This window comes from Corythoichthys intestinalis, chromosome 20 (assembly GCF_030265065.1).
Source record: "Corythoichthys intestinalis isolate RoL2023-P3 chromosome 20, ASM3026506v1, whole genome shotgun sequence".
Lineage (NCBI taxonomy): Eukaryota > Metazoa > Chordata > Actinopteri > Syngnathiformes > Syngnathidae > Corythoichthys > Corythoichthys intestinalis.
The window spans coordinates 33515789-33541014 of NC_080414.1; the positions used below are offsets into that span (position 1 = coordinate 33515789).

The 25226-nt window shown below is 39.1% G+C and overlaps 1 protein-coding gene across 2 annotated transcripts in view; it reads left to right on the forward strand.

Moving 5' to 3' along the window:
• Window positions 1-2091: 2091 nt before the first annotated feature.
• The window catches only part of abca4a (ATP-binding cassette, sub-family A (ABC1), member 4a), a 103428-nt gene continuing 80293 nt past the window's right edge, over window positions 2092-25226 (forward strand). For both annotated transcript variants that reach the window (XM_057824130.1, XM_057824131.1), the window contains exons 1-7: window positions 2092-2201; window positions 2439-2551; window positions 7423-7516; window positions 7601-7742; window positions 7865-8004; window positions 17400-17527; window positions 17697-17894. In XM_057824130.1, coding sequence (XP_057680113.1) covers window positions 2486-2551; window positions 7423-7516; window positions 7601-7742; window positions 7865-8004; window positions 17400-17527; window positions 17697-17894 — 768 coding nt within the window. In that variant the 5' untranslated portion in view covers window positions 2092-2201; window positions 2439-2485. The remainder of the gene's footprint in view (window positions 2202-2438; window positions 2552-7422; window positions 7517-7600; window positions 7743-7864; window positions 8005-17399; window positions 17528-17696; window positions 17895-25226) is intronic.

The window sequence follows — 25226 nt, forward strand, 5'->3', positions numbered from 1 at the left end:
AAAACTCTCACGCCGCTCTATATCTGTTCGTTCTTTAATCCAACAAAAACTACTTCACCGAGCGACATCCAAAAACGTAAGCAAAAGAGCAAATGAGATCCAAAAATGTGGAGTGTAAAGAGGGAGATTAATCCTGAGAGTTAATGAGGTAAAGGTCAAAAAACTGTTTGGGCTCTTATCCTTCCTCCTTAAATAACTTGTTTTATAGAACAAAAAATAAATTATTCTCAATTAACCTGAATAATTAACTAAACGTTATTTAGGCACCAAGTATATACAAAGAAAGACACCTATTTAAAAGTTAAAATAGTGCATGTGCATTTTTTTTTGAGTGAATGGACATGTACAGGAATTTTTTAGTGTCAGAAAAAAGCGCGAAATAGACGAGGCAGAACTGTGCATGTCTGAAAGAACGCCCAAAGAACACTGTGTACAAAAAATATTTTTTTCTAATTTGACTTAAATGAGATGCATCAAGTTAGGCATGTGTCCCAGCCCCAAATTACTACTTACTTATTAAAATAATTGTGTTCACAAAAGGTTGATAAAAAAAATAAAAGTTAGAAGAAAAATAATCTGATTAAGATGTTATAAATTTACAGCGTATCATAACGTGAAAAATATGTAAAAATGTGATAACATGAAAAAAGTGATACTATCAAGTAAAAATGTGATAACTATCATGTTCAAACATGATAATTATTATTAGGGTTGTTCCGATCATGTTTTTTTGCTCCCAATCCGATCTCGATCGTTTTAGTTTGAATATCTGCCGATCCCGGTATTTCCCGATCCGATTGCTTTTTTTTTTTGCTCCCGATTCAATTCAAATCCTTCCTGGTAATTTTTCCCGATCATATACATTTTGGCAATGCATTAAGAAAAAAATGAATACAACTCGGACGAATATATACATTCAACATACAGTACATAAGTACTGTATTTGTTTATCATAACAATAAATCCTCAAGATGACATTTACATTATTAACATTCTTTCTTTGAGAGGGATCTACGGATAGAAAGACTTGTAATTCTTAAAGGATAAATGTGACTTTGTATATTGTGACTAAATATTGCCATCTAGTGCATTTGTTGCGCTTTCAGTAAATGATACTGTAGCCATTTAACTGTTCTGCCCAAATGCATGATGGGAAGTGCAACCATGACTGTGCGTAGTGGTACCAATTGATATATCTTCTCTGCGTTGGGAAATAACATAGGGTGTTAAGAAAAAGATCAATTACTACCTGTCTTCCCCACTTTGCTTCCCACAATATTTCCAATCGTAGGGAGAGGGATTGTAAGGCTTTAGCAAATTAAAAAAAGGCTCCAAAGGCTGCCAAAATTCACTCTACTCATTTTACGCTGCCTTTATCTCTATATATAGGTAAAACGGCGCCATTACAGATTGAACGCGACAATGCGTGAGTGGGTCGTGCAGCGCATGCATTAATTGAGTTAAATAATATAACGTGATAAATTTTTTAAAAAATTAATTACTGCCGTTAACGGGATAAATTTGATAACCCTACCTTAAGCCTAAACTAAAGACTCTGGATGAGTGTAACATATTATGTCTGTAACGTTAAATACAATTAGAAAACAATTTAATTAAAAAATATATATATATTAAAAAAAGGCATGTCCGATATTTTTTTGCCGATTCCGATACTTTGACATCTCTAATTATTATGTAAAAATGTGATGACTATCATGTAAAAACGTGATATGTAAAAATGTAATAACTATCATGTACTGTATGAGCATTACTATAATGTAAAAACATGATAATTATGTAAAAACGTGATAACTATAATGTAAAAACACTGGAAATACTGGACTTTTATTTGGGTGGCAGCAATACACTTCAGTAATCAAGTTGTTTGGTTTTTTTTTTGTTTGTTTTTTGTACACTTTTAATTGTAAAGAAACTTTGTGATATCATTTTACGAGTTAGCCTCAGAGCAGTGGCAGGATTAGTGAACCAGGTGGTTTAGTCATGATGGCCTCGCCAGTACACATGGATGTGAGGTGTTGGCTGTCTCCCTGTGCTGGGAAAGGAGATTAAATCAATCTGCTTAACTATTCGCAAGGTCTACAAATTAGCTGTGTTAGCAATCCCACAGCTCACTCGGTGGAATATGCGGCGTGACGTAGTATTCATTAGACATCGATCACAAAGGAAAGTATTCTCCTGAGGTAGGTGTTGCATTTATGTATATTCATGTTTGGTTTAGTGTCTGATTCCTGATTTAGAAATGTGGTTTCATGCACTTGACAGAAAGCTTGTGTGTTGTTGCTGGTGCATGCTTATAGCAATAGTTTATGGAGTTGCATATGATATGTTAAACTACTTGTAATTCAATAGATGAACTTAAAATTGTCATTTTGAGATTTTTAGTCCATATTGTATGAGACGTATTTGGTTGGATACAGGCTTGTCTGCTATTGTGAGCCCCTATTGGGGGTGAAACAGAGGAGCCATGGGGGCCGGAACGCAGGTCAGACTCCTGCTGTGGAAGAACTGGACTGTCCGCAGGAGGCAGAGGGTAAAATCCTTTTATCTATTATTTGCACCCTGTTTTCAATCAGTTGAAAATGCTTTTGTGCTTTGCTGATGATACAGGCGTATCCATTCATGGTTTTGTCTAAATTGTAAGAAACAAACATTTTCAGCTTAATTATTGAGCAATTCTTTATGACTGTTTATATATATATATATATATATATATATATATATATATATATATAGGACATAAGAAAATGTTCTATAAGCAAGAAAAGCAAAAATACAATTTCTGACAATTTTTCTGAATATTTTAAAAAAAAGACATTTGAATATCAACATAATAGTTAATAATATCAACTTTTTTTAATACACAATTTGCCCACCCCATTACATATATAATCCTTTTCTAAAAGTAAAAAGTCCTCCGCCCCTCACTCTGTCAAGTCAGCCACACGGTGCATTCAGGTACACCACGTAAAACATAGCCGCCACATTAGAACCCCATTCGTTACATTATTACATGTATTATTATTATTACTATTATTGTATTAATATTCCAATTTTTATTCATTATTTGTTTTGCTCTGTGTAATTGCTATTTGCAGTAGTACCAGCAGCATTTTACAAAGATTTAGTTTAGGTTTTCAGGCTGTGGAACGAATTAATGGGATTATAATGTATTTTTATGGGAAAATCCTGCTCGACATACAAACATTTCAACTTACAAACACGGTCCTGGAACCAATTAACTTCGTATGTAGAGGTACCACTGTATTACAAAAGGTCTTTTAACTACACTGACCAACTTGAAAGGAATTGGACATGTATAAGTAAGATGAGTGACCTTCGGTTGCCAGTAGTTGGTGCTGTAGCGTTGCTGCAAATGACCCCTACAGGATCCTTCAGATTATGACTCTCTATATGTGCCTAGTTATGACTGTTCAAAATTTGTGGTGAGACAAAATGGCGACGATCATTTACACTTTTTCGGTTTGAACCCCTCTGTTTTAATGAAACCACAACATTTTTCATGAGGCACCTGAACACGTCTTATGGCTCCCCTGGTGCAGATTTGAGGTCAATTGATTTTTTTCCCTTGGAGGAGGAGTCTGTCTGGTAAAAACTGTGTTTCCTGTTTCCAGTCGGGGGCACCAGGCCTAATGGGTAATATTTCAATGCAGTCGTGTTCGGCTGGGGTACCTCGCATACATGCCAGATATGAAAAAGACTCAACCTTGGATGTTTATTGTTAGTCATTTACTGAATTAGGCGTGTTGCCAAAATAAAGCAGACCTTGGCACCCTGCCCAGGTCAGGCCTATGAATAAAAACTCACTATTTTGATAACATTAGATATCATATGTCTCATGAACAGTCTCACCAATTTTGATGAGGATCCAACTAACTCCCTAGACGCAAATGTCTCATATGTGCACCCTGTAAATCAGACATGTCCAAAGTCCGGCCCGGGGGCCAAATGCGGCCCGTGGTCAAATTTCATCCGGCCCCCAGCCTCTGTCATAAAATCAATAACTTCTGGCCCACACACAGACTTGATAAATTGGTCAGCAGTACTGCTACCAGCATATGAAGTAGCTTACACACTAAATTTACCCACCAAAAGGCAGCAGCACTCTAAGCAAAATTACCCCGTGTGATCCTTTACTTCCAATTTTCTAAAATGGCGACAATCAACAAAAAAAAAGAAAGTTGACTGCGACAGTCAACGCTTCAAGGATAGGTGGAAATTGGACTATTTGTTCACTAAAATACGCAACAACTATGTCTGCCTCATTTGCAGAGACAGTCACCGTTTTCAAAGAGTTCAATGTGAGGCGTTATTAGCAAACAAGACATGCTGACGTGTACGACAAGATTACAGGGAAGATACACAGCGAGAAATTGAAGCAACTTGAAGCTAATTTAATTTCAGAGCAGTATTTCGCAAGAGCCCGAGAGTCGAAAGAGAACGCCACAAAGGCTAGTTGCGAGATTGTTGAAATTACTACCGTATTGGCCCGAATATAAGACTGTGTTTTTTGCATTGAAATAAGACTGAAAAAGTGAATAAATATTCGGGGTCTAGATATTATACCCATTCACGACGCTAGATGGCGCCAGATATCATTGAAGTGAATGCTGAACATGAGTAATGTTCTGTCATGACTGATCTCAGCTACTCTTAAGTTTAGCCATTTTGCATTATTTTATTTCAATGTTTTTTCTTAATCAGTTTTGCTTCAAGACTACAGTTGCAGTTAGACCTCACTTTGATGGTTAATGCAGTTATTGCAATTTTGTTGTTTTATCATAATAGATTGGTTTATTTACATTTCAAAAACAAGAAGCCATTCATTTACGAATGTGATTACACTTTAGTTTTTCATATTTAAATGTTCAGATATTAAGATTTGAATGAGGCAAAATAACATGCTTTTTCTCTCAAATATATTGTTATAATCAGGGGTGCACATAAGTGGTCCGCATGCGCGCATGCGTACTGGACGTAGACAAATGCGCTGGCCCTCAACGGCTTCCATACGCTTTTGCGTACCGATGGCTTACCACTGTATTTGCGGCGGACACGAGAAAATAACTTCTCAAAATTTTGAAGAGGCAGGCCACACTGAGTAATTATTTTAGTGATTGGACGAAATGAGCCGAGGTTCCGAAGCTTGTGTCGAGTAATGGGAGGGGGGTTTCCACGAAGCTTGTAGCGAGGCGCGCTTCATTTCGGCAAAACCCGGAAATGATGACGTGGGAAGCCTCGCTGGCGGCCGGCTGAATCTCGTGAGTGCTTCGGAAGTGATCCAACGTATGGCGCACATTGCAAAAACAGGACAGACTACGGTATAAATTGGTTGCAAAACGCAATGGCGATCGCCTGTTATCTCAAATTTTGTGGATTTCGGGCTCCTGTACTTGTTACATCTGTGCGCAACAGTGCAACCAGTGCAATCTTTTTTCGAGCCTTGTCCTTTGCTTGCGATGGAACCTGCGCGAAAAGAGCGATCCTCCCCTGTATGGGAACATTTTGATTTGATTGCTTTCAATAAGGTAAGGGAGAAAAACTACTTTAACATAAATGTGAGTGTGTGTGTGTACCTATCTGAACCAAACATCAACAGAATGAACAATCCATTAGTGTACTGGGAGGCACAAAAGAATACCTACCCAAATTTATATAAACTGGCACTCACATTTCTCTGCACCCCAGCTTCATCTGTGCCTTGTGAAAGAATATTTTCTAAAGCTGGTGAAATATTTTCCAAAAAAAAAGAAACTGTTTAAAGCCAGCCACTGTGGGAAAGCTATTATTTCTAAATAAAAATGAATAACAAATTACCCTTAGAACTTGTTGTATTTTGTTCACATACTAAATTACTAACACAAGCACATTCATATCTTTGTCTTAAGCAAATAGCCATTGAATTCTTAACAATGTTGACCTCTTGGGCTTCTAGACCACTTGATGGCGCCATAGGATAAATGAAGCACCATGAAGCTTTGCTACATGTGCAGACCAATTGGCTGCAAAGCTTCATTGCTTCATGAGGCTTCATTTGGCCATCACTAAATTACTTCCGTGTTCCCCCACCCCCGTCAAAAGACAGACAGACGACAGAGATGTCACCGGAGCTACCGAAAAAAAGGACTTTTGCTGAAAAGTGGCTACAGGAGGTACCATGGCTAGAAGCAAATGATGCTCGCACGGAAATGCGGTACAAAATGTGCCGTGAGAATCCCAATGTCGCCGATAAGAGCAGCGCATTTTATGTAGGGTCAAAGAATTTCAGCCATCCAAACTTTGAAAAGCACGAAAAAAACAGAGAGCATGTGGCAATTAAGCAAACTATCGTGTTTTTGCTCGCATTTTACAAAGCTAAACATGCACGTTCAATGAGGTCTTATGAGGAGGATATCCCACTTTTAAAAAGGCTTGGAGTTAATGTGGGAGCCGCATAATGCCCTTTATTTTGAATTGGTGCTTCTTATTTCTTTACATTTCACTTCAAAGTAATGGCAATTTTGTTGTGCCAGTTGATGTTAGTCAAGCATTAATTGTTAATATAATTAATTAAAGTTAATTGGCTCTAAGTAAAGCTTGTCATAAATTTATCGCATCAGGCAGGTCGGCTCTCAAGCTCAATGAGGACCAAGTCACATCTCCAGGTCCTCCTCTGAGAACCTGGGCAAAAAAATTATGTGCACCCCTGGTTATAATCATTTGTTTAAGATGTACTGTCATTATTTTCTGTATAAAAATTAATTTGGTGTTCAAAAAGTCTTTTTTCAAACTTGAGTCTTAAAAAAGAGGCGTCTTATAATCAGGGCTGTCTTATATTCGGGCCAATACGGTAATTAAAAAAATAATAAAGCACATGTGACACACAGAATGGCTTGCTAAAATGTGCTTAATTTATATTGTTCTACGTAAAGGACGTCAGCCAAGGTCGGCCCCCCACATTTTTACCGCATCAAATCTGGCCCCCTTTGCAAAAAGTTTGGACACCCCTGCTGTAAATGGACAAAAAAGTCACAATAAATCCAAAATACCCGATTTCCTGAGTCCAAGAGACTTTTTGGTGCAGTTTGGCACAAGGTATCGACTCCCCAGTTTTCATCGCTCTGCGTTGTGGAATTAAACGATCATTTCCGCATGTCACTGCATAATTATTTGGGGTGTGGCTTTGGTGACACTTCTCATACATTTGATTAGCTGCCAGAGAAACTACGGTCAGCACAGTCACTGTACAGGGATCACATCAAAGAATTCTGCTTGGTAAATGCTATTATCTTCCAGTGAAGTTACAACACAAGCCTGACCTTTTTCCCATTTCACAAGCATGTTTCTCAATATTTCCCAGACTAAGCAACACTTTTCATATTCTTACTTTCACTTTTCACCCAGGTGCGTTTCTTCATGGAAATCATGTGGCCTATTATTTTGTTTGTGGGGCTTGTGTGGCTTCGAAGAGTGAATCCTCTTTACCGTCAGCACGAATGTAAGCACAACACTTCAACACACATCCTCTGCGAACCATTCTTTTGCGCATGTATTTTTCTTGAGACTATGCAGTCTTTCGCAGGCCATTTTCCCAATAAGGCCATGCCTTCAGCAGGGGTCTTACCGTGGATCCAAGGAATCTTCTGTAATGCGAACAACCCTTGTTTCCAGTACCCCACCCGTGGTGAATCACCTGGTTTTGTGTCCAACTACAATAACTCAATGTGAGCTTTCCGCTGACTTTCCATCACATCCTTAAACATACTACAAGTGGACAGACAAATATATGATGCTCAATGAAAGAAACAACAGTGAATGATACGTGACTCTGACTTTGTTTTCTCAGATTAGCTCGCTTCTACATGGATGCACAGGAGCTGCTTTTTAGCGATCCGAAGCTTCTACCCATGGGGCGATTTTGGCATGAAGTGAGAGCCATGAGTCACTTAATGGACACATTGCGTACCCATGCTGACAAAATCACAGGTCAGTTCTGAAAAGCTGTCATCGACCATTTGGATTTAAAATGAGACTTTACTGAAGTAGTAGAATTGTTTTTTGTTCATCTCAAAAGAAAGTCTAATACATTTTTGATAATTTATTGATTTTTTTTTTTTTTTTTTTTTTTTTTTAAGCCAGGGTTTTTGCAGGTCATTAAAAAGCATTTAACGTCATTAAATGGATTTTGTCAAAATTCAGGCCTTAAAAAGCATTAAAAAGTATTGATTTAAATGATTGAGGCATTAAAATTATGTAAACTGTTCTCTGCTTTCTCCTAATAAACAAGGTATTTAGAATGATCATAATTAGGGTCGTTCCGATCATGTTTTTTTGCTCCCGATCCGATCCCAATCGTTTTAGTTCAAGTATCTGCCGATCCCGATGTTTCCCGATCCGATTGCATTTTTTTTGCTCCCGATTCAATTCCAATCATTCCCGATAATTTTTCCTGATCATATACATTTTGGCAATGCATTAAGAAAAAAATGAATAAAACTCGGATGAATATATACATTAGACATACAATACATAAGTACTGTATTTGTTTATTATGACAATAAATCCTCAAGATGGCATTTACATTATCAACATTCTTTCTGTGAGAGGGATTAATGGACAGAAAGACTTGTGACTTTGTATATTGTGACTAAATATTGCCATCTAGTGTATTTGTTGCGCTTTCAGTAAATGATACTGTAGTCGTGCCCAAATGCATGATGGGAAGTGGAACCCTGACTGTGCGTAGTGCTACCAATTGATATATCTTCTCTGCGTTGACAAATAACATAAGGTGTTAAGATAAAGATCAATTGCTACCTTGCTTCCCCACATTGCTTCCCATGATACTTCTTATCTTAGGGAGAGGGATTGTAAGGTTTTAGCCAATTAAAAAAAGGCTCCAAAGGCTGCCAAAATTCACTCTACTCATTTTACGCTGCTTTTTATCTCTCTATATAGGTAAAACGGCACCATTACAGATTGAGCGCGACAATGCGTGAGTGGGTCGTGCAGCGCATGCATTAATTGCGTTAAATATTTTAACGTGATACATTTTTTAAAAAATTAATTACCGCCGTTATTAGGATAAATTTGATAACCCTACCTTAAGCCTACACTAAAGACTCTGGAAGAGTGAAACATATTATGTCTGTAACGTTAAATACAATTAGAAAACGATTTAATTTAAAATATATATATATATAAAAAAAAGGCATGGCCGATATTTTTTTGCCGATTCCGATACTTTGAAAATGACGAGACCGGACCCGATCGATCGGGACATCTCTAATCACAATGGATGAATGTCATACTCCCATGTGATACATTAAAACTGTTTAGCTCAATCGGACACTCAGATCTCCATTATCTGTGTCAAGCAGCTGAACAGGGCAGCTTTAAAAAATTATGTAAATGTAACAGTTAAAAAAAACTTTTTTTTTTTTTTTTTTACATTAATTGAGGTGTCTGATATTGTCAGGCAGCCGGGATAAGAGAACATAAGACAAGATTGTTATGGGATAAGATAAACGGATTTTGAAATGATAACAGATATTTTCGACATTTTTAATTATCAGTTTTGGGCCAATATGCATGTTGCCTTCACAGTGAATGTAGATGCCTTCTGCATTTGTACAAGGACTGGTCACAGCTTAGCAAAACAGTTATGCTTATTGACCATTAGATGTCTCCAAACTAAGATGTTTGGGATTTGTTATGTGAGCAGATCATTTGCATTTGTGGTGCCAAAATTAAATGAACAAAGAATGGTTGAAAGATAATGAATTATTTCATCATTTTACACAAAAACACAAAACTCCAAAAATGGGCTTTGAAAAATCCTGTAAGGCTTCTCGAAATTGTGTAATCAGCAGCACCTGTTACTTACCTGGTGCACATAACAGTTGGTGGCAATAACTAAATCACACTTGCAGCCAGTTAAAATGGATTAAAATTGACTCAGCCTCTGACCTGTGTCCTTGTGTGTACCACATTGAGCATGAAGAAAATAAGAAGACCAAAGAAGTGTCTGAGGACTTGAGAAGCAAAATTGTGAGGAGGCATTGGCAATCTCAAAGCTACAAGTCCATCTCCAAAGACCTTTATCTTCCTTTGTCTACCGTGCGCAGTGTCATCAATAAGTGTAAAGCCCATGTCACTGTGACTGACCTCCCTAGATGTGGACGGAAAAGAAAAATTGACAAGAGATTTCATTGAAAAATTGTGCGGGTGGTGGATAAAGAACCTCAACTAAGATCCAAACAAGTTCAAGCAGTCCTGGAGTCCAAGAGTACAACAGTGTCAACCCGTACTATCCGTCGGCATCTGAATGAAAAGGGACTCTATGGTAGGATACCCAGGAAGACCCCACTTCTGACCCAGAGACATAAAAAAAGCCAGACTGGCCAAAACTTACCTGAGAAAGCCAAAAACATTTTGGAAGAATGGTCTCCGGTGAGAGGAGACAAAAGTAGAGCTTTTTGGGAAAAGGCATCAACATAGAGTTTACAGGAAAAAAAATTAGGCCTTCAAAGGAAACAACATGGTCCCCACAGTCAAACGTGGCGGAGGTTCCCTGGTGTTTTGGGGTTGCATTGCTGCCTCTGGCACTGGATTGCTTGACCGTGTGCATGGCATTATGAAGTCTAAAGACTACCAACTAATTTTGCAGCATAATGTAAGGCCAAGTGGGAGAAAGCTGGGTCTCCCTCAGAGGTCATAGGTCTTCAAGCAGGACAATGACCCAAAAAACACTTCAAAATGCTCTAGAAAATGGTTTCAGAGAAAGCACAGGAGACTTCTAAAGTGTCCCATAGAACACCTGTGGAGAGATCTGAAAATGGCAGTTTGGAGACGGCACCCTTCAAATCTCAGAGACCTGGAGCAGTTGGCCAAAGAAGAATGGTCTAAAATTCCAGCAGAGCATTGTAAGAAATTCAATGATGGATACCGGAAGCGGTTGTTCGCAGTTATTTTGTCTAAAGGTTGTGCTACCAAGTATTAGGCTGGGGGTCCCAATACTTTTGTCTGCCCCATTTTTATAATGATTTGATAATGGTAATGTTTTTTTTTTAATTCTCTTTTGTGTTTTTTCATTGCAAGCAAAATCAAATAACTACCAAAGCATTTGTAACTGCAATCATTATCTGGGAGAAATTGAGCATTCTCTGACAGAATTGCCGGGATGCCAATACCTTTGGCCAGCAGTGTATTTGCAATTGAGCAGGGCATTAAATTAGTTAAAAGTGGCATTATAAAAAACATTTAATGAACAATGAAATTTGCTGATACCTGTAGTAATCCTGTCAATTTAATCGCTCCATTATTGCTGGTTAAATTGTATCTTTCACGTCATTAATCTTTGATTAGTTTAAGCAGCCATGGTGCAGTTTTAATACGTCTGTATCCGCTGTCACTCATACTTTTTACCATCAGCATATCTTTACACAGTAACACGATTACATCACATGGCTTTGAGAAAGATGCGTAGTGTAAGCTGCTTACTTTCGCTGATGATCCAGTGTTTATTTGGTGGGAAAGCGATTCACGTGCCCCAACCGGCGTCCTCTCCCCAAGAGGCACAATAAAGCCACGGTTCCCATCTCATGGGCCACTCTGCCGACAATACTGTTTTCATATAAACATGTAGGCCTAAACTACGCAGATCAGTGCCTGTATTTTTAGTAAAAATTTTAACGATGGGAGTGGGAAGCCACTAAGGGCTTTCCCTCTTGCAATGGTTATGTCAGACCACTCTCATGGCATAACGTTCAACAGACCTAAAAGAAAATATGAGTCCACATTCCACAAGCAGTGGAGTTCTCATGAGCCCCGGGAGAGAACTAAGCATTATACCATTAAGCAAGTTTGGTAAATGTAGAGCAATTTAATTCTACAAACAAGATAGAGCGCTCTGAAATGATTTTAAATTGTTGTGTCAATACTCCATCCATCAATTTAATTTCTACCAATTGTGGTGTACAACACAGTTAGACAAATAAGTACATGATGAAAACTAGAGAGAACATGGCTTTTATTTGGAGAAGCCTTGTAAGGTCACTGGGTTCGACTACAGGTTCGCTTGAAGTGTGTAAGGTCAGAAGACAAGAGCAGAGAAGACTTGGATAGAATGGCCAAGTTTGAGATTAGGTGCACGACCCGCTCTTACCTCCTGAGCCATAGCCATGAAGGTAGCTTCTTCCCCAAACAGGTTAATCTTGGTTTGAACTTGCATTGAGAGTAAAGCAATGCCCTGTTGAAACAACAGGGGAATAGTCCTAAGTATGGGCTGGCCACTGGAAGTAATAAGTGTGAATTTAATTAATGTTACCTTGCTGAAAATTAGGTTTATCAGTTATTTTGTAGTAATCATTTGGATTGCAACAGTTGATGCGTTGAAATTTTTCAACTGTCAATGAAATACCACTTCTATGACCTGGAAAATGACAGCTACTTCATCTAGCGCAGTACTTCTCAAATGGTGGGGCGCGCCCCCCCAGGGGGGCGCAGAGCGATGCCAGGGGGGGCGCGAGTGAACTCGGGGAACATGCTTTTTTTTTTTTTTTTTTTTTTTTTGCCGTACTAGAATAAAGTGTACTTGCACATCCACTCCGTGGGTGGCAGTGGCGCTCTCATTTTCAAAGTGCGTGCAGTATTTTTGAAGTAAGCAAGAGCACACGGAAGAGACTCATGCAGAGCTGGACTCACGCAGCGACCCACTGTCTTTCTCACGTGTCCGGCCGAGAAGTGCTGTTTTCGGCTTGGGATCGTCACGACCACCGCCCTCACCTACGGTTCTCCCTCGGCCGCCGAGAATGCGCTTTTTTCGGGCCGTTTGCCTTTGACTTTTAATATAGTGGGAAATGAGGAAAGACCACTGTTTACTGAGTCTAAAAATGATTATAGCGGAGAAGCCAAATCAGTTAAGACGCCACGTTTTTCAGCGAAAATGTGCCGAATATTGCCAATTGTCACAATCGTCCCGCTTTGTCAGTGTTATATCAGTAAACCAGTGAGCACTGTGGTGAATCAGCGAAAATAAAAACTTTCCTTCTGTCCAGAGACCTTTTTCCCCCCTTCTATTCAGTTTTGTTTTTTTTTCGGTCAAATTTTTTGGCATGTTGTCCTGAAGAGTAAATGTTTCTAATCAATTTGAATTTGTTATTATTTACTGATTTTATTACATTTTATTTTTCAGTATCAAATGGTCAAAAATGTACCTTGAGTGTATTTTTACAGTTTGGATGTGACTTTTTTTTTTTTTTTTTTTTTTTTTTTTTTTTTTAACTTCAGGCAAATTGATGCGCATTAAGTCTTTTCTGTTACAAGCAACACAATGTTAAAAAAGTTATACTTTATTATAAGTTGATCTATGTTACTTTTTTTCTTTATTAGAAAAAAAAGGACACAATGTTAGGCTGAGGCGTACTTATAATAGTAATATAGACGAATGATACTATTTACAGTGGCGGCAGAGAGTTGGGGGGGGGGCGCGAAACATTTACGTCTTCCTTGGGGGGGCGTAACAGAAAATAATTGAGAAGCACTGATCTAGCGCAGTGGTTCATATCTGGGGTTTAGAAACGCAGAGCCTTATCTTGTACGCTGACTAAACTAGGCAAAGTGGCGTTTTAGACCAGGTTTTGGACTGGTTTGCCCTCAATTAACAGGCTTGATTCCATTTCTTTCAACTGCTCGCCCCCTACCTAACCGGAGAAGAAATATGTATGCTCAGTGGAAGGTTGACTGGCACTTGGTATGAGGAAGTATAACACATACAGACAACATGAACTGCGTAGATCATTTTTTAAAAATTGCGTCATTTTACGCCATGAAAATAGTATGCGATGCAAGGATGCGACAATAAAATGAGAATGTAGACATGAAAAGAAAAACAGGAACAGTTTAAATGAAATGAGTTTCATTTCCCAACGTGAAAATCTACAGCAAAAGGCAAAATTATTTGTAGTAACTTTGAAATCTGGAAGAAATATGAACAGGAATTCACGTAGATGTTAGCTTACTCGGTTTTGAATCCGTAAAATAAATGGCTTCATTATAACATTCCGAAGGGTTCGTTGAATGCACCTGTGAAACTTACAAGGCGTTCTAAAGTAGCCACGCTCACATGTAGCCCCTTTGCATACACATGGATGCTATCAAGTCACACTTTTTTTTAATCCACCTGCCTCACACTTCTTCCTTTCCTTGTTTAACATGTATGCTTACTGGCAACAACGTGGCACTTAAAGAATGTCGTGTAGTGTTTGATTTATAATAGGGCTGCAACTAACGATTATTTTTATAATCAATTATTGGGACAATTAATTAAACGATTAAATCGATAATCAGATAAATGTCACTTATTTCTTATTACCTTCACAATTTAATTTGAAGTTGTTTTCGGCATGTTGTAAGTTACAATGAAGACAAAATAGATGACTATTTCCTTCAAAAGTATTTTTTTTTCAGCTTCCTGACTTAACTGTAGACTACAACTGTACGTTTTTCAGTACATAAAACGTGTTAATGTTTTTAATAAAGGTTCTGAGTAGGGTTGTTCCGAGAATGTTTTTTTGCTCCCGATCCGATCCCGATCGTTTTAGTTTGAGTATCTGCCGATCCCAATATTTCCCGAGCCAATTGCTTTTTTTTTGCTCCCGATTCAATTCCAATCATTCCCGATAATTTTTCCCGATCATATACATTTTGGCAATGCATTAAGAAAAAAATGAATAAAACTCGGACGAATATATACATTCAACATACAGTACATAAGTACTGTATTTGTTTATTATGACAATAAATCCTCAAGATGGCATTTACATTATTAACATTCTTTCTGTGAGAGGGATCCAAAGATAGAAAGACTTGTGACTTTGTATATTGTGACTAAATATTGCCATCTAGTGTATTTGTTGAGCTTTCAGTAAATGATACTGTAGCCATGCCCAAATGCATGATGGGAAGTGGAACCATGACTGTGCGTAGTGCTACCAATTGATATATCTTCTCTGTGTTGCGAAATAACATAAGGTGTTAAGAAAAAGATCAATTGCTACCTTACTTCCCCACATTGCTTCCCATGATATTTCTAATCATAGGGAGAGGGATTGTAAGGCTTTAGCCAATTAAAAAAAGCCTCCAAAAATTCACTCTACTCATTTTACGCTGCCTTTTATCTCTCTATATAGGTAAAACGGCGCCATTACAGATTGAGCGCGACAATGTGTGAGTGGGTCGTGCAGTGCATGCATTAATTGCGTTAAATATTTTAACGTGATACAGTTTTTACAAAATTAATTACCGCCGTTATCGGGACAAATTTGATAACCCTACCTTAAGCCTAAACTAAAGACTCTGGATGAGTGTAACATATTATGTCTGCAAAGTTAAATACAATTAGAAAACGATTTAATAAAAAAATATATATATATATTAAAAAAAGCATGGCCGATATTTTTTTGCCGATTCCGATACTTTGAACATGATGTGATCGGACCCGATCGATCGGACATCTCTAGTTCTGAGTATAAAACATAAAAGGAATTTCTCAGTAGACAAATAAGACAAAAGTCCTGTTCAATCAAATTTAAAAAAGTGCTGCTGATAGACATTTTTTTTTTTTTTTTTATCTTGTGGGCAAAATGCTAATTTAAATTGTGTTAATGACTCATTTATTTCATTTCAACGAACTAAAATCGAATAAGGATGAGGCCGACCAAAATTAATCAGCTTTCTTTATCCAACAGTTATTCTTCAATACAAATTCAATTTCAAAGCACTCTCTCTTGTATGACAATTTACAGTTTGAATGGGAGCTTGTGTTGAAAGGAGACTCTTAGCTGTTATATGAATGGGTTTATGTGTGCACTTTCTTCATATAAGAAATTAGACTTAAACTTTACTATCTAACAATAACGCCATTGCTAATAAGCTTCTCCAAACGGACACTTAACACACTGAATCTCTAACTAGCTCAGCACTCCATGCTAAGTAGTAACGTCTCATCAACAAAGAATAAAAACAATACAATTGGCTTCAATTACTCACATCTGACGGCGGCACACAGGATCAAACAACAAAAAAGACAATCTAACTCTCGACACTTCCTAAAGTTATTGATTCAGTAACTCAACCTGATTGTAGCAGACTACCAATGAACTCTCTCTCTCTCTCTTGCTTCAAAGAATCTGACCTTTCAGCCAGATTGCTGAAATAATGCCAGCCGAATTGCCGGAACCGTGCTAGCGGAATTCGAACAACCCGGGCTGGCGGATTTCCGACAACCTGGCCAAAAGGCCAAACTCCGCGCGTTCACTTTAGTCTTAACCCCTTGTAGTGACTCAATTTTGAAAGCTGGAAAAAGGCTTCGAAACACAAGTTGACAATTTATTTATTGAGGTCGACAGCGATCATACAGCACAGAGAGGAGGAGGCAAACTGGATCCAGGCTCACTTGATCATACAGCACAGAGGGGAGGAGGCAAACTGGATCCAGGGTCACCTTATCACAAGTCAACAAAAGATTCCTGTGAAAAATCACAACGATTAGTTAAACATTCAGTCTTTTAAAGGCTCTGGTGAGGCGGCTGTTGTCCAGAAGACGGGTGTGTTTGGGCGTTGTTCAGGATTATTGTGTGTTTGTGGATTGGACAGGAGGATTCGGGCGTTACTGTTGTCAGGTCAACGAGAGTTAAGGATTTTGCCATCCTCAGCGCCACGTGAGTGCTGAGTGTTCACTTCTCAGTCGTGGGTTCTTTCGTATCAGATTTTCCTTGTGGCAAGACGTCCCGCCATTTGTTCTGGATTATCCGGTAGAGCTGATTGCAGGATTTGGTGGTGCAGACATGGGCTTGTAAATGTCTTGCGTATCACCTGGTTGTCAGTGTCAATCTTACTCAGTCAGCTGCATGACGTGCGTGTTGGGGTTCCGTGGTCAGAATGTGTCCTGTATCTTTCTGTCCTCATCTGCCTGTTGTCTCGGCGCTCCAAGTTCTAATCATTCCAAGTCCAGCTCTTCATTATATCAAATATATTATACTTGTTTTTCTTAAACTATGATATAAATGCTAATAGTTTTACATTGAATGTGTTAGAGTAATACAGTCAAACAGTAAATCACTGGCGCGCGTGCAGCCTCACATTACACACAAACAAAGACCCAAACGGGACTGCTCATTGCTGCCAGCAAAAATCGATTATCAAATTCATTGGTAACTAATTTATTAATGGATTTTAATCAATGTAATTGATTTGTTGTTGCAACATTAATTCATAACGTGCATGAAAAGAGGCAAACATGATCACAAGCGGTTAAGAAACTTTTCAATTCCTCTTTATTTTGTGCACAATATTTATTATTTGTTCTATGTTTACAACAGGCAGAGGAATAGAGGTGGAGACAATCCTAAAGGATGATGAAACTCTCACGTCACACCTTTTGAGAGATGTTCCATTAACTGAAACCGTGGTCAATCACCTTGTCCGTGCCCAAATCAGGCCTGAGCAGGTAATCATTACATTACACAAGTGAGCACGTTAACTATAAGATAAGTGATGATTTAACTAACCTTTTGTTCAGTAAAATATTTAAGTAGAAGTAGTATAATGAGCTTTCTGACAAATCAAAACAGAATTAGAATGAAAACAATTTGATCATTTAGCATTTCTTTCCCCAGTTTGCCTTTGGAGTTCCAAACATGCGTTTAAAGGACATTGCCTGCAGTTTGAACCTATTGGATCAGTTCCTCATTTTCCCGAGTCGTGGGGCGCTTCTCGACGTCCGCAACGCTATGTGTATCCTTACTGCTCAGAGGCTGCAGATCATCGAGGATAAGTTCTATGCCAACGTGGACTTTTTCAAACTCTTTCGTGTGGTGAGTTTTGCTTTTATTTGTGTTAAATTTATTTTTTTTAAATTCATGAGAGGTACACTTGTTCACTCTAACGTCTATTTGAATTAATATAATTTTAAGGAATAAAATATTTACATTTTAAAAGTGTTCCAGTGTATGACGTCATACCCTCTTCCGGGTTTGGTAACAGGAGTGTATCCCTCTGTTAAACTCCTTTGTGTTTATATGGACCACCAGGATCTACAAGGAAATAACATTCAATTTCGAAAGGATGAAGATTAATATTATTTACGACCAGTGTTGTTAATAACGGTGTTAGAATATAACAGCATTACTAACGGCGTTAATTTCTTCAGTAGTGAATAATCTAATTAATTACTTTTCTCATCTTGGCAACGCCATTACCATTACTGAGGCGGGAAAGGCGTGCGTTACTATGCGTTACGATGTTGGTTGACTGACGCGAGAAAAGTCTGAAAAAGACGTACTCACGGAGACGAGAGAGCAGAACAGGAGTAGGGAGGAGGCAAGGGAGTGTGACGCCGTTGCAAACGCAAAGCTACTATGCTAGGTGGCTCCAATAATACCTGACTGTAGCCGATAGCCTACAAACTACGCCCACATAATGCTTCGGTAGATATCACATATATACAGAACTAGATGCAAATGACAGCCACGGCGGCATTAGCAACATGTAAAATAAAGAACTAGATGTGTTAGTAAACAGCCGCCATCTTAAAGCAGTAGACTTCTCAGGAAGGTTCTGTACAACAGAGCCTTCCTAGCGAACCTAAGTAACTTTTTACCTAAAATGCTCCTAAATTGGAAAAACTTAACTTAAATCTATCCTTAAATGATGAAACAGTTTTAAAACTTACACATGTCGAAAGTAGACAGAAGGGAACTAATGCAATAACGGGGGCAATTTTAACAACTTTAATGGTTGATTCACAACATTAATTAAATAACTTCCACACATAGCAAAAGTTACTATCTAGTTATCGCAATATTCGCAATACCCCTGTGTCTAGTTAAGAATTGGGCTAGAACCAATTGTCCCAAAAACCCTTTAAACTTCACATTGTGTGACCTGTTTTTGTTTCTGTTTTTGGCATGAAACATGAAAACTATCACCAGTTACTTTGCCAAGAAAACTCTTACATTCTCTTTCTCTTACATTCAGGTAACGCAATTACTTTTAGGGAGAAGCAATTTGTAACTGTAATAAATTACTTTTTTAAAGTAAGATTGACAACATTGTTTACGACAAGGCAATATGTTGTCTTACATACATACTGTATATCGAATTCAAATATAATGAACATTTCTAGATTAGGTGGGAATGGAAGCTAAGTAATGCTAATAAAGCTAGCAACCTAGCTTGTGTGTAAAGCCTCACTCCGTGATGTATTTAGACAGAGCATTGCAAGACAAAGGCCCATATGATGATTTTTTTTTTTTTTTTTAATGGCGTTTCTCTGGCACGCCGCACAGCCCAAACCGTTTGACCGACCGTCACCATTCCAATATCAAAATGACCAGAATTTTTGCGCAACGAAGGGAATTTTTCGAACGATTCCTCCAAATTTTCTGTTCGCCCATAAACGTGGATTTAAAAAAAAAAAAAAACTAAAATTTTTCAAAACGATATTTGTCCTAATTTTTTTGACCAAATCACCTAACTTTACTCATCAAAAATTCCAGGAAGTTTAGGGGCATAAAATTTTACAATTTATTATTACAGCCTATTATTACTTTGTTATTCAGAGGCGATGAGGGTTCTGGAAAAAATATTTTCCATGTCGACGCACATGTTGACGCACCGGCTGCTCATCTCATTCTTTGGTGTTTCGCGCTCTCTGTGTGACGTTCTACGGCTGATTTGCCACTGCTCACGTCAACGTCACACCGGCAAAGCGTACAGAAAACTGTGGAACGAGTCTCGACTGCTTATGGCGAGGAAATCGTGCTCTTTCATCCGTTCAATGTTAGAAGATGTCCTCCATTTTGGTATGTTTGCTAGCACTTTTGTAAAATCTTGGCGAGAAAATGATGTTCTCAGATAGCCACACGTGAAGCTTTGTTTACATTTTATTGAACCAATGATATAGGACGGGCTGTTCGGTCCCTGTACGACCCGTGTCAGAGTTCGGTCCGCATTGCCGGCAGTCAGTCAAATTTGTTCCCAGTGAGGGTTGGACTCCACCAAGGCTGCCCTTTGTCACCGATTCTGTTCATAGCTTTTATGGACAGAATTTTTAGATGCAGCCAAAGCGTCGAGGAGTCCGATTTGGTGGCCTCAGCATTGCATCTCTGCTTTTTGCAGATGATGTGGTGCTGTTGGCTTCATTAGGCGTGACCTCCAACTCTCACTGGAGCGGTTCACAGTCAAGTGTGAAGCGGTTGGGATGAAGATCAGTACCTCCAAATCCGAGACCATGGTCCTCAGTGGGAAAAGGATGGCGTGCCCTCTCGGAGTTGGAGATGAGACCCTGCCCCATGTGGAGGAGTTCAAGTATCTTACGGTCTTGTTCACTAGAGAGGGTAGGAGGGAGCGCGAGATCAACAGGCGGATCGTTGCAGCGTCTGCAGTAATGTGGACTCTGCACTGGTCTGTAGTGGTGAAGAAGGAGCTGAGCCGAAATGCGAAGCTCTCAATTTACCGGTCGATCTATGTTCCTACCCTCATGGTCGCGAGCTGTAGGTCGTGACCAAAAGAACAAAATCCCGGATACAAGCGGCCGAAATGAGTTTCCTTCGCAGGGTGCCCGGTCTCTCCCTTAAACCTTATGCTCCTGTCTTCCGGTGATGGCAAAGTGACTACGGCGTCAATGAGCATTCGATAGTTCTGCGGTGAGGGAACGCGTTGCTCTGTAATTCACCGCCAAGCAACTAGAGGGGTGTGTCGTTGTGTTTATACGGTTTTGGGGCATGCTTGTCGACTTTTTCTAGTTTAACGGAGAAAAAAAATAAATAAACAATGCAAGATGGAACGCTTGAATGTGGATCTTCAGCTCATCAACATTGAATAAATGTTGACCATACAAATGTTTGAGGCGCAGGAGACGCAGAAGACGGTTTTGAGGCGTTCTGTCCGACTTTTGATGCCGCACAGAGAGTTCTAGCCTCGGGTGGAAACCAGAAAGCTGTGGCGGCTAGCTTCAAACTAGCCTTGAGCACTGCGTTCAGTGTTTTGTCCGAGGTCTGCAAAGCCCTCCAGCCCGATTTGTTTGCCGTGTCCTATAACCAGCCAGTGGGAAGCCATAGCAGGTTTCTGGCCGCTATGGAACTTCCCAAACTGCGTTGGAAGCCTTGATGTTAACGTTATGATGTTGATGATGTTAATCAAACCTGTGCTTTATTCTTCATATGCTTGAAATGGGACACGTAAATAAGTCACAGAATCAGAGCAAACATATGTACACAACAAATGATGAAGTCTACCAACCAAAAATATGACATAAAGTGATAAAAAGCTGGCAGTTTTTGACCGACTGGGTCACTACTTCGTGTGGCCATTTAATTCCGAACACACACATACTTGTCTCGGTGGTTCTTCCATTTTTTTATTCAATCGCTGGCTGACCTCCAGCCCTGTATTTTCAGCAATCTCCTGCCACGAATTGCTTGCCATTTAACAATCTTCATGATGTCTTGATGAGACATTGTAGAAGTTGTCATACTTGCTCTTCGTTGATACTCTCGTCGGCTTGGTCCATTTTTGCGTGTAGCAAAATCATGTTTGACAATGGTGGTGATTTTGCACTGAACCGGAAACAACAGTCTGAGCGGACCAATCACAGTCCATTTCCACCACGTCATATGTGTCGACAAAATTCTGGAGGTGCACGTCAGGCTACAGCGGAGGGTCGTATATCGCGTCTTCCTTGACGGCACAGGTCTCACGTGGAAGCATAACTCGGCCTTTAGAGATGATGGTGAGAAGCTGTCATCAGGGAGGGACTCGTCGAGCCGCTACTCCTCCGTGTGGAGAGGAGCCAGCTGAGGTGGCTCGATTATCTGGTTCAAGTGCCTCCTGGACGCCTCCCTGGAGAGGTGTTCCGGGCATGTCCCACCGGTTAGAGGCCACGCTGGAGAGGCTTTGTCTCTTGGCTCTCCTGGGAACACCTTTGGATCCCGCCGGAGGAGCTGGTTGAAGTGGCTGGGGAGAGGAAAGTCTGGGCTTTCCTGCTATAGCTGCTGCCCCGCGACCCGACCCCGGATTAAGCGGGAGATGATGGATGGATGGATGGATGTAGGGATGGATGGATGGATGGATGGATGCAGGGCCGGCCCAGGCCATTTGGGGGCCCTAAGCAAAATAATGCAAAGGGGCCCATATTTTTGGCCCACCATTTCGTCACAGTGTACTGTGAAACCCATACATGCAATCCAACCCATACGTCCATATTTTGTATATTAAACAGATTTTGTTGCACTGCATACTTCAACCTTCTCACCCCAAATGATTGTCAGTACTTACAGTACATAGCGCCAAACCTTTTTCTAATAGAGGAAAGAAAGAAGTTAAGAACTTATATTTAAGCTTGTAATCAAGTATCAAAACTCACAAAAGTCAAATAAAGCAAACTGTAGTAAACAAAATAGAATATAAATTAAACAACTGCCAGATTGGGGGGCCCCCTAATGGTCAGGGGCCCTAAGCAGCTGCATAGTCTGCGTATAGGCTGGGCCGGCCCTGGATGGATGGATGGATGGATGGATGGATGGATGGATGGATGGATGGATGGATGGATGGATGGATGGATGGATGGATGGATGGATGTAGGACTGTTTTAACTGAAGCCACTCTCGGCCAACACAGACCAGTCGTGACAACCGTGGTTTCTGAGTTGCGCCAGATAAACTGAACCACGGCCCATTTTCTTTAAATGCCAGACAATTAGCGTCCGGCTAATGGGTTCTGCTGGACGCCGGACATGTCACTGAAAAGGCTGTGTCTGTCCTAAAACCGGACAGGTGGTCACCCTGGTGACATCACTGTGAATACGGTTTATTATCCCGCTTTCAACTACAGTATTTCCACCAAAAACCCCTTACAGAACAGAGGACGGGGTAACTGCTATAAATAACCAAGCTTGAGACTTACATAAAATCATCAACTAACTACTGTGTGAAATCTTATATAACAGCCATCATTAATCATTTAATTTAATAATCCAACAATGACGCTTGTCCCAGCATGTGAATGGAGAAATACCTCATTAAGCTGTGCTAAAATGAACCCAATTTAATTTGTTGCTTCTGCAAAAATATTCAAGCACTGCATGAACAAAACAAAACAAAAAAAAACTGGCTAGATCCGAACACAGTTGGAAAAAATAGCACCACACCTAATTTTTTGCTTAATTATAACTAATTATTTGGTTAATAATATGATTAAATTCCCTGACATTCTACTGTCAGGTTAGCTAACACTGCAAGTTAGCCAACTTCAATGATGTTATGTTATCATTCATCTTTAAAAAGACAAAAACAAAATACCTGCAGAAGATAAGTCAGTCCATTCGGTGGGCCATAAACTATATGCCATATGCTCAAAGCGTCTGCAAATATTTGAAAATGACACAGGTAGCATGGTCACTTAAAAACAGTCGGATACATTAAAAACACATTGGAAAAAGAAACCGAAACAGATGCTGAAGTGAATTTTGAAATGGAAGTATTTAATATTTTGTTAGTTGATTATGTAAAGTATTCTTTCAAATAAATCATGTGAAAAAGTGTTTTGTGGCTGGGCCAAAGTACTTAAGGTAGTGAGACATAGGATACAGAACCTGTGAAACAACATTTGCAGAGCTGTCAGACTCGCCCTCTTTCTGTAATTAGCTTAGAGACGACACACCCTACTCAATGATTAAAGCCTGTGACTTGTAAATAATGGCTACGACCGCAGACAGAGGGCGACTGCATGGCCTCCTCTTCATTCATCCACAGTCAGAATTTAAGCTTTATTATCAGCTCTCCATTTTGGTCATATCACATTCCGTTCAAGCATTTTATTGTCTTGACTATGGCACAGATAAACACGTACACACAGAGATGAAGAGATAGGCCTATGACACAAAGGAAGGATGTTTCATCTGGTCTTTGTCTTGGGCTTGTCTTGTTTCCTGTCCCTCCAACCTATTGTGTGCAAGATCTCAAGCATAGGGTCAGGAACTGTAACAGCTCCTGTGTCATTTTTTTCTAGAATGTAAAATGTTGTCAACTATTAACTACTACCAGAGTTCGGTAGAGTAGCCGAAGAGTGTACTAAGTAAGAGTAGCGTTACTTCAAAAATAGTGTTATTCAAGTGAAAGTAAAATTAGTCATCCAAAAAATGTACTCAAATATAAGTAAAAAAGTGTGTGGTGAAAAGAATACTCAAGTAATGAGTAACAGTGTGAGTAACTGCTTACAAAGATGTTTGTTTTTTTTCTCAGCACAGTTATCTATAAGACCTGTTGTTACAAACAATAACCCATTACAAAACCACATTATGCCACTGAAAAAAAAAAAAAAATGGAATTCTGGCATGTGAAAAAAAAAATGACAGGAATGAAGCATTATTCATCCAAAGTGCCCTCTAGTGGAGAAAATAGTTCCTAGTTTGAAAAGTGAATAGTTCCTCCATAGTTACGTCTATGAAATTAAAAGGATCATAGCTCCAGTTTTCCGTGGTCAATTGGTGACAAATAAAGACTGGAAGAGATGTTAAAATTCACGCTTTTGAGTCATGTTGAGGGCATAGCTCTGTCAAATACTTCATTTTTTACAGTTCTTTTAAGATGCTAAGTGATTTAAACAGGCTGGGTTGATCATAGAACGGCAAACTTGCGCATATGCAGAGTTAAAGGGTGGGCCAGGCTCCCCCTGGTGACCGAAAAGTGCAATTGCATGTAATTGACTTTCCTATATATATAAAAGTTGTAAAGCAAACAACAAAAATGAATAAAATGAACAAATAAAGATATTTTTATAATGGGTCTAAATTATTTTTTGAACAGATCATGTGACTAGCACCTTAGACGGTCATTTGCTTTGCATATCATTTTTAAAAAATGGGGCGGGGGGGGGGCAATTTTATTTTTTATAAATGATATTTTTTCTTTGATTGAAAATATTTGTTTATGATTGAAGCAACTTTTTGGGGGATTGAATGATTTAGACACAAATGCCGTACCCGTAATATGGGCCAAACACAAAGAGAATTGCTAAAATCAAAGAAAACTTTTTTCAATGAAAAATTAAGTGTTCAAATGCAAATATTTAAGTCTCAAATAATTTTCGCATTCAAAAACTTTTTTTCTATGAAATTTTTTTTTTTTTTTTTTTTTGGATTGAAATGA